At 47.4% G+C, this 17101-nt stretch overlaps 1 protein-coding gene across 1 annotated transcript in view; it reads right to left on the bottom strand.

The window, feature by feature from the left end:
• Positions 1-1151: 1151 nt before the first annotated feature.
• Positions 1152-17101, bottom strand: part of C9 (complement C9) — a 51199-nt gene continuing 35249 nt past the window's right edge. Inside the window, exons 8-12 of the mRNA XM_066602395.1 lie at positions 13565-13805; positions 12816-12944; positions 4789-4964; positions 3823-4051; positions 1152-1500 (exon numbers count right to left, since the gene is read on the bottom strand). Coding sequence (XP_066458492.1) covers positions 1343-1500; positions 3823-4051; positions 4789-4964; positions 12816-12944; positions 13565-13805 — 933 coding nt within the window. The 3' untranslated portion in view covers positions 1152-1342. The remainder of the gene's footprint in view (positions 1501-3822; positions 4052-4788; positions 4965-12815; positions 12945-13564; positions 13806-17101) is intronic.

Below are 17101 nucleotides of genomic sequence, written 5' to 3'. Positions count from 1 at the left end.
GTGGGCCGCCAGGACCTGCATCCCATCCATCTCTGCAGCCAATCACTTACAGGGGGCGTGACCCCCCTGTAAAACTTGACTCCACCAGTACTTCCTGGTGGCGTCAAGATACACCAGTACTGGCTGGTAGACAGTACCCAGATGAAAACCGCCCTTTTAAACTACCACTTAGGGAGTCCAGAGCCTTACTGCCTCCCCGCCAACCTGCAAACCAATTTACAAATCAACTTTGATGTTCCTCCCCTGCCTAAGCTGCCATGACAGAAAAGATTCCACCCTGCATGGCCAACTTAATGCATTCCACTGAAACTCTATTAAGCCCTGATCGGCTATCAAACCCTGCAGTTGCAAGACAGGGTGACCTCTCTAACAGAAGCAAGCGCACAAGTGACCCAAAAATGGAGACCTATTAGAGTTGGATTAGGGACTCCACATTAGGGTCATTTGTAGGGTTGCTCTTGTCAGGCTGGTCACCCTACCTTGCAGCCAATCAGGATTTAGTAGGGATAAGTACAATTCCTGCAATATTTACAGCGATACCAGTGCTGCTTTTATGAAGTTACTGATGTTTAATATAATCACCCCCCGAAACAGAGGACAGTGCTCAGGAAAAATTACGGCTGCACAATGGGAAGAAGCAAAACCATTGATTTCAATGTTTTTGTATTCGCTATTGGTATTCTCTCGCGTTAATACTACATGCAAGAAAAGATAGAGCAGGACCTACGCTTTCGTTTTTCAAACTCGCTTGCAATAGCGCAAAATTTTAATAGTCAAAAAAAAACCAAAACACTGGTGCATGCTCTTACATGCTCCGTCGTGGCAAGCATACTAGCGCATAAACCCGTCTGTTTAAGCCCTAAGGGATATAATAATACAACATGCAATGCCTGTGCAGTATCTGTCGGGGGTATGCAACAAGGGATCTATGTATACAGAAGAGCAAAATAAATGAATCTGTTGTGTTCCCATGAAATCATCCATAGTAAAAATGCATCATGTGATCATGGTGTCCATAGATGACCATCAAGACCATTTATGATAAGTTGCAGTAAGAGACCTTCTGTACCCGTATTATATCTTACCATTCCTGTTATTGCACATCCTGCTGCTATCGTAAGGATAATGGATTCTTACAAATTACAACGAGGCAATCTCATTACTTTTTATTTCTGCATTTCACACTCTTTACAAGTGAATGATGATTACTGTTCCGCCGGTCACTTATCGCCTGGTGGAGGCTTCACACATTGCTCGGTTGGACTGAATTCTGTCTTCATCGTCTGTCATTATTATAGGAGTTGATGGATAGCCCTTTATTAGTACAGAAGATGGCTTCTGATCAGCAAGTAACTGTTCGGACACTATCCCCATGGCAGGGTTCTCCACTAGATGCCGGAGCCGGGTTGTTACACTGACGAGTCTGATTTTTTTCTCCATTGACGCATGCAGTTGAGTCTGCCCAGCAACCCCAATTTCCGTTAATAGCATCAGAATGATCTGTGAAGATGCAATTTATATTACTGTAAAAGTTATTTAACTGCTGCTAGGATTCATACAAAAAGCCTGTGAGTCCTGCTTCCACCATCTATTCATAGAGAAAGCCTGTGAGACCTGCTTCCACCACCCACTCATTGAGGAAGTCTGTTAGTCCTGCTTCCTCCACACATTCATAGAGAAAGCCTGTGAGTCCTGCTTCCACCACAAACTTATAGAGAAAGCCTGTGAGTCCTGCTTCCACCACCCACTTATAGAGATGGCCTGTGAGTCCTGCTTCCTCCACCCACTTATAGAGATGGCCTGTGAGTCCTGCTTCCTCCACCCACTTATAGAGAAAGCCTGTGACTCTTGCTTCCACCACCCACTTATAGAGAAAGCCTGTGAGTCCTGCTTCCCCCATCCACTTATAGAGAAAGCCTGTGAGTCCTGCTTCCTGCCCCACTCATAGAGAAAGCCTGTGAGTCCTGCTTCTACCTACTCATAGAGAAAGTCTGAGTTCCGCTTCCTCCCCCACTCATAGAGAAAGCCTGTGAGTCCTGCTTCTACCTACTCAGAGAAAGTCTGAGTCCTGCTTCCTCTACCCACTCATAGAGAAAGCCTGTGAGTCCTGCTTCCCTCACCCAATCATAGAGAAAGCCTGTGAGTCTTGCTTCCTCCACCCATTCATAGAGAAAGCCTGTGAGTCCTGCTTCCCCCATCCACTTATAGAGAAAGCCTGTGAGTCCTGCTTCCTCCCCCACTCATAGAGAAAGCCTGTGAGTCCTGCTTCCACCTACTCATAGAGAAAGTCTGAGTCCTGCTTCCTCCACCCACTCATAGAGAAAGCCTGTGAGTCCTGCTTCCACCACCCACACATAGAGAAAGCCTGTGAGTGCTGCTTCCACCACCCACTTATAGAGAAAGCCTGTGATTCCTGCTTCCACCACCCACTTATATAGAAAGCATGTGAGTCCTGCTTCCCCCAACGACACATAGAGAAAGCCTGTGAGTCCTGCTTTCCCACCTATTAATAGAGAATACCTATGAGTCCTGCTTCCCCTGCCTTCTCATAGTGTACGCCTGTGAGTCCTGCTCACCGAGTGATGACTATTTTTAGTAGAACCCTAATATACAACTGTGTCTTATTTGTTTAGAAGCTTTGACTATGTATAGAGATAGCAGAGTGTTCTGAGCAATTTGTGGTTATTTGTGTCTTACTAATTCCACAAGAATCATTATGTAGTAATAAAACCAAACGGAGTAATATAATGAATGCATCGTTTATATGAATGTGATCTTTTGGTGCCACCTACTGGTTAGTAAGGGAAGTGACAGGAAAAATGCTGTTTTGCATGATTGATTCATTGATTGGCAGGCAGGTCATGTGTCTCTGGGATAGGAAATAGGAAGAGAAGAGTTAACCCAAGCTCTGAGTGTGTTGCATCACAGACAGTGTAGAGCTGCATGACTGAGGCCTGGGACGCAGTGGCAGAGGGAAGCCCCTGCCAAAGAACTGTTGCTGAGTGCCAGCAGAGGGGCCAGATGAGCAGCAAAGAACATTGCAAGAGACAAGGGACAACTCAGCCACTGTGAGTGCTGTTTTTTACTGCCTGAGCTGCCCCTACATCCAGGAAACTAATGTTTCTGAACTGGACCCTGGAGATCTTCAGCAGAGTCATGACCAGCATCTAGAGAGTGCTGCAGTGTGCTGCGACAGTGTTGAACCATAACCAGGAAAGTTCATTAGAAATCCTTTGCTTCAGTGATGTAAGCTAGGATAGTCCTCAATAAAAAAAACAAGTTTGTGCATTTGAGTAAACAGCAAACGATAGTAAGCAGACCTGCTAGATAGAGACATATCAGACTATACGATTGGGTAGAAGCACATTTGTTGGCTATTATATCTTGCTGTAGATAAGACAGCTTTGCAGGAACTTTGTACCAAAAACATTTGTTTGCCTTCTGTGGACAAAGTCCTTGATTTCTTTGTTAAATACAGACTGTGTGCGGCATACTGCCTCATCTGAGTTAGTTCTTGCAGAAAGATGATAGTTACAATAACATTCTCTGTACAATGAGCTCTGTGTTCATTCACCATAAATTGCATAATATGTACACTAAAGTTTGTGATATCTAGTGATTGTCAGGACTGCAGGACGAAACATTAAAGTTATTCAACATTTACCAACTGTTTATTATCCTTGCATAAGCATATTTCCCTGACGATACCAGTTGTAACAAAAATCACTTTGTTTGTGTGTCTAGTATCCGTTTCATATCCTGATATCTGTGTCGTACCACCATCCGCGACAACTACACCACACACTATCATCACATACTTACTATCATATATTCCACTCTTCGGCGTCTGGCATGCCAAACCTTTGAACCGCTCGGGACATTTGCACAAGCATTCCCCGTCTACCACCATTACAGTGCCGCCATTCTTACAAGGCTGGCATTTGCATGTGCTATACTCGTCAATGTATTCCTCGGTGGCTCGTTCCAAGTTACGTGACTTCACATACGCGTCTTTTATATCGATTGGAATCAGAGTATGAATGGGTGATGGCTGCAGATACAAAAATACAGGCAAAGCAATTAGAGATGAGAAACTGAATTTTGTACTGTGTGTGGACAGTCAAGGTCTAATGGTAAGAGGTAAAGCTTTCCATAGGATGAGTGCAGCACGGGAGAGGTTATGTAAATGGAGTAGTGAGGGATGTTTAGTGTCGGGTCAGTGACCAACAAACTGCACAAGTGGTTTAGCAGACCAAGAAGAAATGTAGTGGGGTCAACCGCAGACTTGACAATGGGACATCAGAGTCTAGCAACAAGCAGTCTTTATTGTACTTTCTTTGGGTGCAGTCCGAGCAGTGCTCATGTATTTGTCGCATGACCGCACAACACGGAAGTTAGTGGGGGACAGTGCGCCCATTACAGCTGCCGGGAGCGACAAGTGAGGTGAGTATATACTTTAAAAAAAATGTATTGTGCTGCACAACTGCCTAGTTTTTCATGTGTGACAGTCGAGTTGAAATTATTTTCCTATAAATCAGGTTTAAAGGGAACCTGTCATCAACTATAGGCATCATAAACTAAGTTACAGTATGGTGCTTGTAGTTTAGGCGATGTGGAAGCCTGGTAGCCTCTTCCTACTCACCCAGTTCCCGCTCCTCTGGTGTCACCCAGCAAAATCAGCATGTACAACCAGCTTGACTTCTGTATGGTGCAGCTTCACTACTGTTAATGGAGTAGTCCTGATACTAATTATAAGAGGAGGCCAGACAGGCAAGCAGCGTGACTTACCTTTTTCTTTGTAAGAACTGGGGCATCGACTAAGGAAGACGACCACTCCACATAGTCATCAATGTCAACTTGTTTGTTTTGAGTCAGTTTTGTTTCGAGTTTGGCTGTAAAGGCGACAGTCCCCCCCTCAATCAGAGACACCACATGGTCAATCACCCCAGAATTATCTACCGTCTCTGGAAGCAGATATGTAGACATACAAATAGTTACATTGTATACATGGAATTAGACAAAGTAGCTACTATAACTGACATCACAAAATAACTGCATTCAGTTGTGGAGCAATTCAAGCGTGGATATACAATAGTATATGTGCAGTTACACAGGGGCTCAGGGGCACAGGGGCTCAGGGGCTCAGGGGCACAGGGGCTCAGGGGCACAGGGGCTCAGGGGCACAGGGGCACAGGGGCTCAGGGGCACAGGGGCACAGGGGCTCAGCAGTTAACGGGTCCACGAACACCTGAAAGCAATTTTTCTTCTGTCTAATAGGACATGTGGAAAAGGATTGATTTTTGTCTCACTGCCATAAATATAGTCAGGAAGGACAATTGGCGTCTAACTGACTGGGGTATTGTTTGTGCCCTCACCTGGATTAACACAGTAGCATAAAATTATGAATAAGAAAGGGGAAAGAATGATCAGTAGAGATGAGCGAACGTACTCGTCCGAGCTTGATACTTGTTCGACTATTAGGGTGTTCGAGATGCTCGTTACTCGTAACGAGTACCACGCGATGTTCGAGTTACTTTCACTTTCATCTCTGAGACGTTAGCGCGCTTTTCTGGCCAATAGAAAGACAGGGAAGGCATTACAACTTCCCCCTGCGACGTTCAAGCCCTATACCACCCCCCTGCAGTGAGTGGCTGGCGAGATCAGGTGTCACCCGAGTATATAAATCGGCCCCTCCCGCGGCTCGCCTCAGATGCATTCTGACATAGAGGAGGGAAAGTGCTGCTGGTGCCGGAGCTGCTATAGGGAGAGTGTTAGGGGTATTTTAGGCTTCAAGAACCCCAACGGTCCTTCTTAGGGCCACATCTAACCGTGTGCAGTAGTGTGGAGGCTGCTTTTTGCAGTGTTGCACTTTTTTTTTTTTTGTATATCGGCCGTGCAGAGCATTGCGCCCTGCAGTAATTATACATAGTCCAGGGCCAGTAGTGGTGGTGAGGCAGGGACAGAAGACATATTTATTGAATATAGGCAGTGGGCCTATAAAAACATTTGGGAAAAAAAATCTATTTGGGCTGCCTGTGACTGTCCTCAGTGTACTAGGTCTGTGCTGGGGGTAGTTGTCCTAATTCATACGCAGCCAGCTAAGTGTTACAGCAGGCTTGCGCAAAATTATTTCCTGGCTCTGTGTTGGCTGTTACATCACCGCTGTATTCCAGTCCACAAGTGTACCGGGTCTCTGCTGGGGGTAGGTGTCCTAATTCATACGCAGCCAGCTAAGTGTTACAGCAGGCTTGCGCAAAATTATTTCCTGGCTCTGTGTTGGCTGTTACATCACCGCTGTATTCCAGTCCACAGTGCAACAGTCTGCAGTTATTTTACATACTCCAGGGCCAGTAGTGGTGACGCAGAGAGAGAAGACATATACAGTGTATATAGGCACTGGGCCTTTCCAAAAACATTTGGGAAAAAAAATCTATTTGGGCTGCCTGTGACCGTCCTCAGTGTACTGGGTCTGTGCTGGGGGTAGTTGTCCTAATTCATACGCAGCCACCTAAGTGTTACAGCAGGCTTGCGCAAAATTATTTCTTGGCTCTGCTGTGCGTTCCGTAAGCGAAGTCAGCCTCCAACCACAGGCCAATAAGCGGCACATTTAATTACAGCGTTCTGTTTCTGCACTACTGGTAATACACCATGCTGAGGGGTAGGGGTAGGCCTGGAGGACGTGGACGCGGCCGAGGACGCGGAGGCCCAAGTCAGGGTGTGGGCACAGGCCGAGCTCCTGATCCAGGTGTATTGCAGCCGACTGCTGCGGGATTAGGACAGAGGCACGTTTCTGGCGTCCCCACATTCATCTCACAATTAATGGGTCCACGCGGTAGACCTTTATTAGAAAATGAGCAGTGTGAGCAGGTCCTGTCGTGGATGGCAGAAAGTGCATTCAGCAATCTATCGAACACCCAGAGTTCTACGCCGTCCACTGCTGCAACTCTGAATCCTCTGGCTGCTGCTCCTCCTTCCTCCCAGCCTCCTCATTCCATTACAATGACACATTCTGAGGAGCAGGCAGACTCCCAGGAACTGTTCCCGGGCCCCTGCCCAGAATGGGCAGCAAGGGTTCCGAATCCTCTCCCACTGGAGGAGTTTGTCGTGACCAATGCCCAATCTTTTGAAAGTTCCCGGGGTCCGGGGGATGAGGCTGGGGACTTCCGGCAACTGTCTCAAGAGCTTTCAGTGGGTGAGGAGGACGATGACGATGAGACACAGTTGTCTATCAGTGAGGTAGTAGTAAGGGCAGTAAGTCCGAGGGAGGAGCGCACAGAGGATTCGGAGGAAGAGCAGCAGGAAGATGAGATGACTGACCCCACCTGGTTTGCTACGCCTACTGAGGACAGGTCTTCAGAGGGGGAGGCAAGGGCAGCAGCAGGGCAGGTTGCAAGAGGCAGTGCAGTGTCCAGGCGTAGAGGCAGGGCCAGACCGAATAATCCACCAACTGTTTCCCAAAGCACCCCCTCGCGCCATGCCACCCTGCAGAGGCCGAGGTGCTCAAAGGTCTGGCAGTTTTTCACTGAGAGTGCAGACGACCGACGAACAGTGGTGTGCAACCTGTGTCGCGCCAAGATCAGCCGGGGAGCCACCACCACCAGCCTCACCACCACCAGCATGCGCAGACATATGATGGCCAAGCACCCCACAAGGTGGGACGAAGGCCGTTCACTGCCTCCGGTTTGCACCGCTGCCTCTCCCCATGTGCCCCAACCTGCCACTGAGATCCAACCCCCCTCTCAGGACACAGGCACTACCGTCTCCTGGCCCGCACCCACACCCTCATCTCCGCTGTCCTCGGCCCCATCCACCAATGTCTGTCAGCGCACCGTCCAGCCGTCGCTAGCGCAAGTGTTGGAGCGCAAGCGCAAGTACGCCGCCACGCACCCGCACGCTCAAGCGTTAAACGTGCACATAGCCAAATTTATCAGCCTGGAGATGCTGCTGTATAGGGTTGTGGAAACGGAGTCCTTCAAAAGTATGATGGCGGCGGCGGCCCTGCGCTACTCAGTTCCCAGTCGCCACTACTTTTCCCGATGTGCCATCCCAGCCCTGCACGACCACGTCTCCTGCAACATTGTACGCGCCCTCACCAACGCGGTTACTGCCAAGGTCCACTTAACAACGGACACGTGGACAAGCACAGGCGGGCAGGGCCACTATATCTCCCTGACGGCACATTGGGTGAATTTAGTGGAGGCTGGGACAGTCTCAGAGCCTGGGACCGCTCACGTCCTACCCACCCCCAGAATTGCCGGCCCCAGCTCGGTGGTGGTATCTGCGGCGGTGTATGCTTCCTCCACTAAACCACCCTCCTCCTCCTCCTCCGCAACCTCTGTCTCGCAATCAAGATGTGTCAGCAGCAGCACGTCGGCAGCAGTCGGTGTCGCGCGGCGTGGCAGCACAGCGGTGGGCAAGCGTCAGCAGGCCGTGCTGAAACTACTCAGCTTAGGAGATAAGAGGCACACGGCCCACAAACTGCTGCAGGGTCTGACAGAGCAGACCGACCGCTGGCTTGTGCCGCTGAGCCTCCAACCGGGCATGTCCGTGTGTGACAACGGCCGTAACCTGGTGGCGGCTCTGCAGCTCGGCAGCCTCACGCACGTGCCATGCCTGGCCCTCGTCTTTAATTTGGTGGATCAGCGCTTTCTGAAAAGCTACCCACGCTTGTCAGACCTGCTCAGAAAGGTGCGCCGCCTCTGCACACATTTCCGCAAGTCCCACACGGACGCTGCCACCCTGCGCACCCGGCAACATCGGTTTCATCTGCCAGTGCACCGACTGCTGTGCGACGTGCCCACACGGTGGAACTCTATGCTCCACATGTTGGCCAGGCTCTATGAGCAGCGTAGAGCTATAGTGGAATACCAACTCCAACATGGGCGGCGCAGTGGGAGTCAGCCTCCTCAATTCTTTACAGAAGAGTGGGCCTGGTTGGCAGACATCTGCCAGGTCCTTCGAAACTTTGAGGAGTCTACCCAGATGGTGAGCGGCGATGCTGCAATCATTAGCGTCACCATTCCTCTGCTATGCCTCTTGAGAAGTTCCCTGCAAAGCATAAAGGCAGACGCTTTGTGCTCGGAAACAGAGGCGGGGGAAGACAGTATGTCGCTGGATAGTCAGAGCACCCTCCTGTCTATATCTCAGCGCGTTGAGGAGGAGGAGGAGGAGTATGAGGAGGATGAGGGGGAGGGGGAAGAGAAAGCTTGGCCCACTGCTGAGGGTATCCATGCTGCTTGCCTGTCATCCTTTCAGCGTGTATGGCCTGAGGAGGAGGAGGAGGATCCTGAAAGTGATCTTCCTAGTGAGGACAGCCATGTGTTGCGTACAGGTACCCTGGCACACATGGCTGACTTCATGTTAGGATGCCTTTCTCGTGACCCTCGCGTTACACGCATTCTGGCCACTACGGATTACTGGGTGTACACATTGCTCGACCCACGGTATAAGGAGAACCTTTCCACTCTCATACCTGAAGAGGAAAGGGGTTCGAGAGTGATGCTATACCACAGGACCCTGGCGGACAAACTGATGGTAAAATTCCCATCCGACAGCGCTAGTGGCAGAAGGCGCAGTTCCGAGGGCCAGGTAGCAGGGGAGGCGCAGAGATCAGGCAGCATGTACAGCGCAGGCAGGGGACCATTATCCAAGGCCTTTGCCAGCTTTCTGGCTCCCCAGCAAGACAGTGTCACCGCTCCCCAGTCAAGGCTGATTCGGCGGGAGCACTGTAAAAGGATGGTGAGGGAGTACGTAGCCGATCGCCCGACCGTCCTCCGTGACGCCTCTGCGTCCTAAAACTACTGGGTGTCGAAGCTGGACACGTGGCCTGAACTCGCGCTGTATGCCCTGGAGGTGCTTGCTTGTCCTGCGGCTAGCGTCTTGTCAGAGAGGGTGTTTAGTGCGGCTGGGGGAATCATCACAGATAAGCGTACCCGCCTGTCAACCGACAGTGCCAACAGGCTTACACTCATCAAGATGAACAAAGCCTGGATTTCCCCAGACTTCTCTTCTCCACCAGCGGACAGCAGCGATACCTAAGCAATACGTATTATGCACCCGCGGATGGAAGCATTGTTCTCTATCACCATCAAAAACGGGGACATTTTAGCTTCATCAATCTGTGTCTAATATTCATCCTCCTCCTCCTGCTCCTCCTCCTGAAACCTGACGTAATCACGCCAAACGGGCAATTTTTCTTAGGGCCACAAGGCTCAGTCATATAATTTTTGTAAACAATTTTTATACATTTCAATGCTCATTAAAGCGTTGAAACTTTCACCTGAACCAATTTTTATTTTAACTGGGCTGCCTCCAGGCCTAGTTACCAATTAAGCCACATTAACCAAAGCGATTAATGGGTTTCACCTGCCCTCTTGGTAGGGCATGGGCAATTTTTCTGACGTACATTAGTACTGTTGGTACACCAATTGTTTGGGGCCCTCGCCTACAGTGTAATCCAATTAATTTTTTGCCCACCTGCATTAAAGCTGATGTTACATCAGCTGTGTTGGGCACTGCAATGGGATATATTTATGTACCGCTGGTGGGTTCCAGGGAGCCACCCATGCTGTGGGTCCACAGGGAGTTGTAACTGCATGTGTCCACTTGTAAAGAACCCCAGTCTGACTGGGGCATGCAGTGTGGGCCGAAGCCCACCTGCATTTAATCGGACGTTACCTCAGCTGTGATGGGCACTGCAATGGGATACATTTATGTACAGCCGGTGGGTTCCAGGGAGCCACCCATGCTGTGGGTGCACACGGAATTCCCATTGCGGAGTTGTACCTGCCTGTGACTATTTCTCAAAAACCGCGGTCTGACTGGGGCATGCAGACACCTTGACAGAATGAATAGTGTGTGGCACATAGGTTCCCCATTGCTATGCCCACGTGTGCAGCTCCTGATGGAGGTGGCACAGGATTGGATTTCTCATTGCTTCTGTACAGCATTGTGGGCTATCGCCCCGCCCCTTTTAAAGAGGGTCGCTGCCTAGCCGTGCCAGCCCTCTGCAGTGTGTGCCTGCGGTTCCTCCTCATGGCAGACGCACTTATAAATAGACATGAGGGTGGTGTGGCTATGAGGCCAGCGTGTGGCATGAGTGCAGCTGAAGGCTGCGCAGGGACACTTTGGTGTGCGCTGTGGACACTGCGTCGTGCGGGGGGGGGGGGGGGGGACGACGACAGCATGTAACCCAGGAGAAGTGGCAGCGGAGTGTCATGCAGGCAGTGATTGTGCTTTGTTGGAGGTAGTGTGGTGCTTAGCTAACGTATGCATTGCTAATGAGGGCTTTTCAGAAGGAAAACCTTAGCGAGCATCGGCGATATACAAAAATGCTCAGGTCGCCCATTGACTTCAATGGGGTTCGTTACTCGAAACGAACCCTCGAGCATCGCGAAAAGTTCGTCTCGAGTAACGAGCACCCGAGCATTTTGGTGCTCGCTCATCTCTAATGATCAGGCATGTTGGATGTCAACGTAATCCTTTCTTCCTACAGGAGATAATTCACTGACAAAAGAGTCTGGAGAGAGGCATTGGAGTCCTGAAGGGGATAAAGGGATCTGGAGGAGGACAGAGGGGTCTGGAGGAGTGCAGAAGGAGATAAAGGGATCTGGAGAGGACAGGGGTGTCAGGAGGGAAGCAGAGGAGTCTAGACAGAGACAAACGCATCTAGAGGGGGATAGAGAGGTCTAGAGGGAGACAAAGAGACAGAGGGGCTTAGAGGGTCTAGAGGGAGAAACAAGAGTCTGGAGTGAGATAGAGTGGTCTGGAGGGAGACAAGGCTGGAGGGAGACAAGGGACTGGAGGGTCTAGAGGAAGACAGAGGAGTTTGAAGGGAGACAGAGGAGTCTGGAAGACACAGAGAAATTTTGACAGGTCTGGGAGAGAGGACAGAGGGATCTAAAGGGGACAGAGGTGTATGCAGGGGCGTAACTATAGAGGATGCAGGGGATGCGGTTGCACCCGGGCCCAGGAGCCTTAGGGGGCCCATAAGGCCTCTCTTCTCCATATAGGAAGTCCAGTACTATGAATAAAGCATTATAGTTGGGAGCCCCATTCCACATTTTGTATTGGGGCCCAGGAGCTTCAAGTTACGCCCCTGGGTGTATGAATTGGACAGAGGAAGTCTGGAGAGAGACAGAGGGGACTGGAGGGTCTACAGCGAGACATGGTGTCTGGAAGAGACAGAGGAGTTTTGATGAGGACAGATGCGTCTGGGAGAGAGTAAAAAGTATGGCAGCAATGGAAGAGGCAGAAATTAGAAAAATGCTAAAGACTATTTCTCGATTTAAAAGTCAAAAGCAACAGCAACGTTTTGACCTGTAGAGTTCGGTCTTTCTCAAGCTTTGCTGCTGACCACTGCTTCTACTTTGGGAGTCTGGGAGAGAGGACAGAGGGGTCTATAAGGGACAGAGAGGTCTGAAGGGGATAGAAGGGTCTGTAGGAGAGCAAGGGAGTCTGAAGGGGACAGATATATCTGGAAAGGACAAAAGAATCTGGAAAAGAAAGAGGGGTCTGGAAGGGAACAGAGGATTCTAGAAGGTAACAGGGGAGTCTGGAGGGGAAAAGTGAATCTGCAGAGGAATAGAGAGAGATCAGAAAAAGGACAGAGGGTTCTGGAAAGGGACAGAGGGGTCTGGAGAAGGACAGAGGGGTCTGGAGAAGGACAGAGGGGTCTGGAGAAGGACAGAGGGGTCTGGAGAAGGACAGAGGGGCCTCTCAGTACCTTATTCCCCTCTCACTATTGAATATACATGCAAACTTAGCCAAGCTGAACCTTAAATAACTCTGCTGGTGCAGGAGAGGTGTACACTTACCCTTATTGTTTATTAGAACCTTTTCACATTTTGAACTGTCAACATTCAGATCTCCTTTAATTCCTTCTGATGCCAGATTTAGACCAATATTATAGCCAAGACAAGATTTCACATCTGCCATTGTAATTTCTGCAATGTAATTTATAGTTAGCCAGGGTCTAGATTTCAAACCAAGATGATATCTGCATGACTGTCTTCCATGCTTCTTATATGAACTACAATTACTCTATTTACATTTTTCCTTGCTAAAAAATTGAGAAGTCATGAAAGATTTGCCAATCATGAAATCCTTATGTGTGTATAGTGTTCCTATCCTGCCTTGTCTAAGTCTACAGCAGTACAACAAAGATGCTGTTGACTCCCCTGCCCTCTAATGATAATGAGATGACTCTGCTCATCTCTCCCAGTCTATACAGCAAAGCTAACAAGTGAGCTGCAGAAACCAGGAAGTGATGTAGTACATCCCATCCTCCTAATACTAGGGTGTGACAGGAGAGCTGCATCCTTATTTAGGCTTCCAGCAGTACAGTAGAACTGTCCTTATCTTTAAATATATGAGATGAATCTGCTCACTGTGTACAAGTCTATGCAGCAAAGCTGATAAGTGAACTAAAAACAACAGGAAATACCAAACTATTTGTTCTTACAAAAATGGGTTCTTCAAAGTGGACACCCCTTTACGACTGTGTTCAGACCCTTAAAAACAGTTCCTGGAGTCTATGGGCATCGACTCGGGATATGATACTCACCATTACTTTTTAGTGCAGTAGAATCCAGGATGTACACCAGGTCATACTTGCCACCAACACTCCCAGATACAGTGTAATGAGTGCCATACATCTCCAGCAGGGAGAAATATTCTGCCTTGTCATAAAAGTAGGGTAGACTTCTTACATCTTCAATGAAAGAGTTGGATAACATATAATTCCGCGTCCTCATCTGGAAAGTCGCCAACTGGATGGTTCCTGTAATCCTCATAAATTGCTTATTCTGTGAAAGAAAAGACATAAACCGGCACCATTAACATCATTATAAACACCATTCAACATCTTTGGACATACAGTGGGTCCGGATAGTCTTCAGACCCTTTCATTTTCTTTTACATTTTTTTATATTGTAGCCTCATGACAAAAATCAAGTTCCCCCCCCCCCCATTCTGCACTCAGTACCCCATAATGACAAAGTGACAACAGAATGTTAGAAATCTTAGTATTCTTTTCTTAATAGAGAAACTAACATTTTGCACTGACATAAGTATTCACACCACTGGCGTACGGTGAGGGGAAGCAGGGGTTGCAACGGCGACCCGGCCCTTGAGCTGAGGGGGGCCCACGGGAGCGGCGCTGTCGGCCGCATGATGGCTGAGAAGGGAGAGGAGGGGAGGAAGGAGAGGAGAGAGATGGGAGGCAGCGCCGCAGGTCGGCAAGAGCAGAGGGGAGGGCTGTTACACGTGGAGTCGGCAGCCAATTACAGGCTGCAGACTTCCACGGCGCGCCCCTCCCACTGATAGGCTGCAGCTGTGAGTGGTCACAGCTGCAGTCTATCAGTCTCTGCCGACCAGCGATTAGAGAGAGAGGACCTGTGGCTGCAGATCACATGACCAGGCTCTGGTCATGTGATCACAGGACGGAACTTTCCATTACAGGCTGCCCAGAGACTGCTGCAAAGGTGAGTAGAGGAGGAATTGTAATTATATATGTATAGCTAGTATAAGTTATACCAGCTGTATATATATAACTAGCCTACCCATCGCGCGTTGCTGCGAAGACAGACAGACATACATACATTCGTTTTTATATATCTAGATAACAACCAATCACAGCACAGCTTTCATGTTACCTCAGTGGTATAATATATAACAACCAATCACAGCGCAGCTTACATGTTACCTCAGCTTTATAATATATATAACACCCAATCACAGCGCAGCTTTCATGTTACCTCAGCAGTATAATATATAACAACTGATCACAGCGCAGCTTTCATGTTACCTCAGCAGTAAGAGAAATAACAACCAATCACAGCGCAACTTTTATTCTGCCTCAGCAATATAAAAAATAGCAACCAATCGCAGTGCAGCATTCATTTTACCTCAGCAGTATAATATATAGCAACCAATCACAGCACAGCTTTCATGTAACCTCAGTAGTATAAGTAGCAACCAATCACAGCACAGCTTTCATGTTGCCTCAGCAGTGTAATATATAACAACCAATCACAGCACAGCTTTCATGTTACCTCAGCAGTATAGGAAATAGCAACCAATCACAGCGCAGCTTTCATGTTACCTCAGCAGTATAATATATAACAACCAATCGCAGCGCAGCTTACATGTAGCCTCAGTAGTATAAGAAGTAGCAACCAATCACAGCACAGCTTTCATGTAGCCTCAGTAGTATAAGAAGTAGCAACCTATCACAGCACAGCTTTCATGTTGCCTCAGCAGTATAATATATAGCAACCAATCACAGCACAGCTTTCATGTTACCTCAGCAGTATAAGAAATAGCAACCAATCACAGCACAGCTTTCATTTTACCTCAGCATTCTCAATATCCAGCAATTGTCTTGCGAAACGTTCGGCGGATGCATCATTTTCTGGTTGAACACTCATCCCGTTGCTCGTAATGCCTTTTGCTTTCGAGCTTGAGATGGAAATCAAATGATCTTTGTCTGGGGGGCATAACTGTTGTTGATGCTCGCACGCGCGCCACCTATCGTAGGATAGATGTACTATGCCAGTAATCTTCCCAGGGGTGTACTCAACAACTTCCCAAAGTTTCATGGTGATTGGATGAATGGTGTAGTAATGCATAAAGTACAGACAGACAGACAGACATTCATATATATATATATATATATATATATATGACATCAGGTAGTGAGAGAATTAGATTCCTTACGTAAAATTTGGACGCTACTTCTTTTGCACTTAGAATAGAATAATTGATTTGGGACCTATTAACTTTACCTATTTATGACATAATCAATGCTCGTGCCAAATTTCAGGTTTCTATGACATTGGGAAGTGAGAGAATTAGATTCCGTACGTACAATTTGGACGCTAATTCTTTGGCGCTTAGAATTGAATAATCGAGTTGGGACCCATTAGCTTTTCCTATTTATGACATAATCAATGCTTGTGCCAAATTTCAAGTTTTAATGACATCGAGAAGTGAGAGAATTAGATTCCGTACGTAAAATTTGGACGCTACTTCTTTTGCGCTTAGAATTGAATAATCTAGTTGGGGCCCATTAACTTTACCTATTTATGACATAATCAATGCTCGTGCCAAATTTCAGGTTTCTATGACATTGGGAAGTGAGAGAATTAGATTCCGTACGTACAATTTGGACGCTAATTCTTTTGCGCTTAGAATTTAATAATTGAGTTAGGACCGATTAACTTTTCCTATTTATGACATAATCAATGCTTGTGCCAAATTTCAAGTTTTAATGACATCGGGAAGTGAGAGAATTAGATTCCGTACGTAAAATTTGGACGCTACTTCTTTTGCACTTAGAATAGAATAATTGATTTGGGACCTATTAACTTTACCTATTTATGACATAATCAATGCTCGTGCCAAATTTCAGGTTTCTATGACATTGGGAAGTGAGAGAATTAGATTCCGTACGTACAATTTGGACGCTAATTCTTTGGCGCTTAGAATTGAATAATCGAGTTGGGACCCTTTAACTTTTCCTATTTATGATACAATCAATACTTGTGCTATATTACATCGGGAAGTGAGAGAATTAGATTCTGTACGTAAAATTTGGACGCTAATTCTTTTGCACTTAGAATTGAATAATCGAGTTGGGACCCATTAGCTTTTCCTATTTATGACATAATCAATGCTTGTGCCAAATTTCAAGTTTTAATGACATCGAGAAGTGAGAGAATTAGATTCCGTACGTAAAATTTGGACGCTACTTCTTTTGCGCTTAGAATTGAATAATCTAGTTGGGGCCCATTAACTTTACCTATTTATGACATAATCAATGCTCGTGCCAAATTTCAGGTTTCTATGACATTGGGAAGTGAGAGAATTAGATTCCGTACGTACAATTTGGACGCTAATTCTTTTGCGCTTAGAATTTAATAATTGAGTTAGGACCGATTAACTTTTCCTATTTATGACATAATCAATGCTTGTGCCAAATTTCAAGTTTTAATGACATCAGGAAGTGAGAGAATTAGATTCCGTACGTAAAATTTGGACGCTACTTCTTTTGCGCTTAGAATTGAATAATCGAGTTGGGACCCATTAGCTTTTCCTATTT

Source organism: Eleutherodactylus coqui, chromosome 5, assembly GCF_035609145.1.
Source record: "Eleutherodactylus coqui strain aEleCoq1 chromosome 5, aEleCoq1.hap1, whole genome shotgun sequence".
In the NCBI taxonomy this organism is placed as follows: Eukaryota; Metazoa; Chordata; class Amphibia; order Anura; family Eleutherodactylidae; genus Eleutherodactylus; species Eleutherodactylus coqui.
This window is presented reverse-complemented; position numbering and strand designations above follow the sequence as displayed.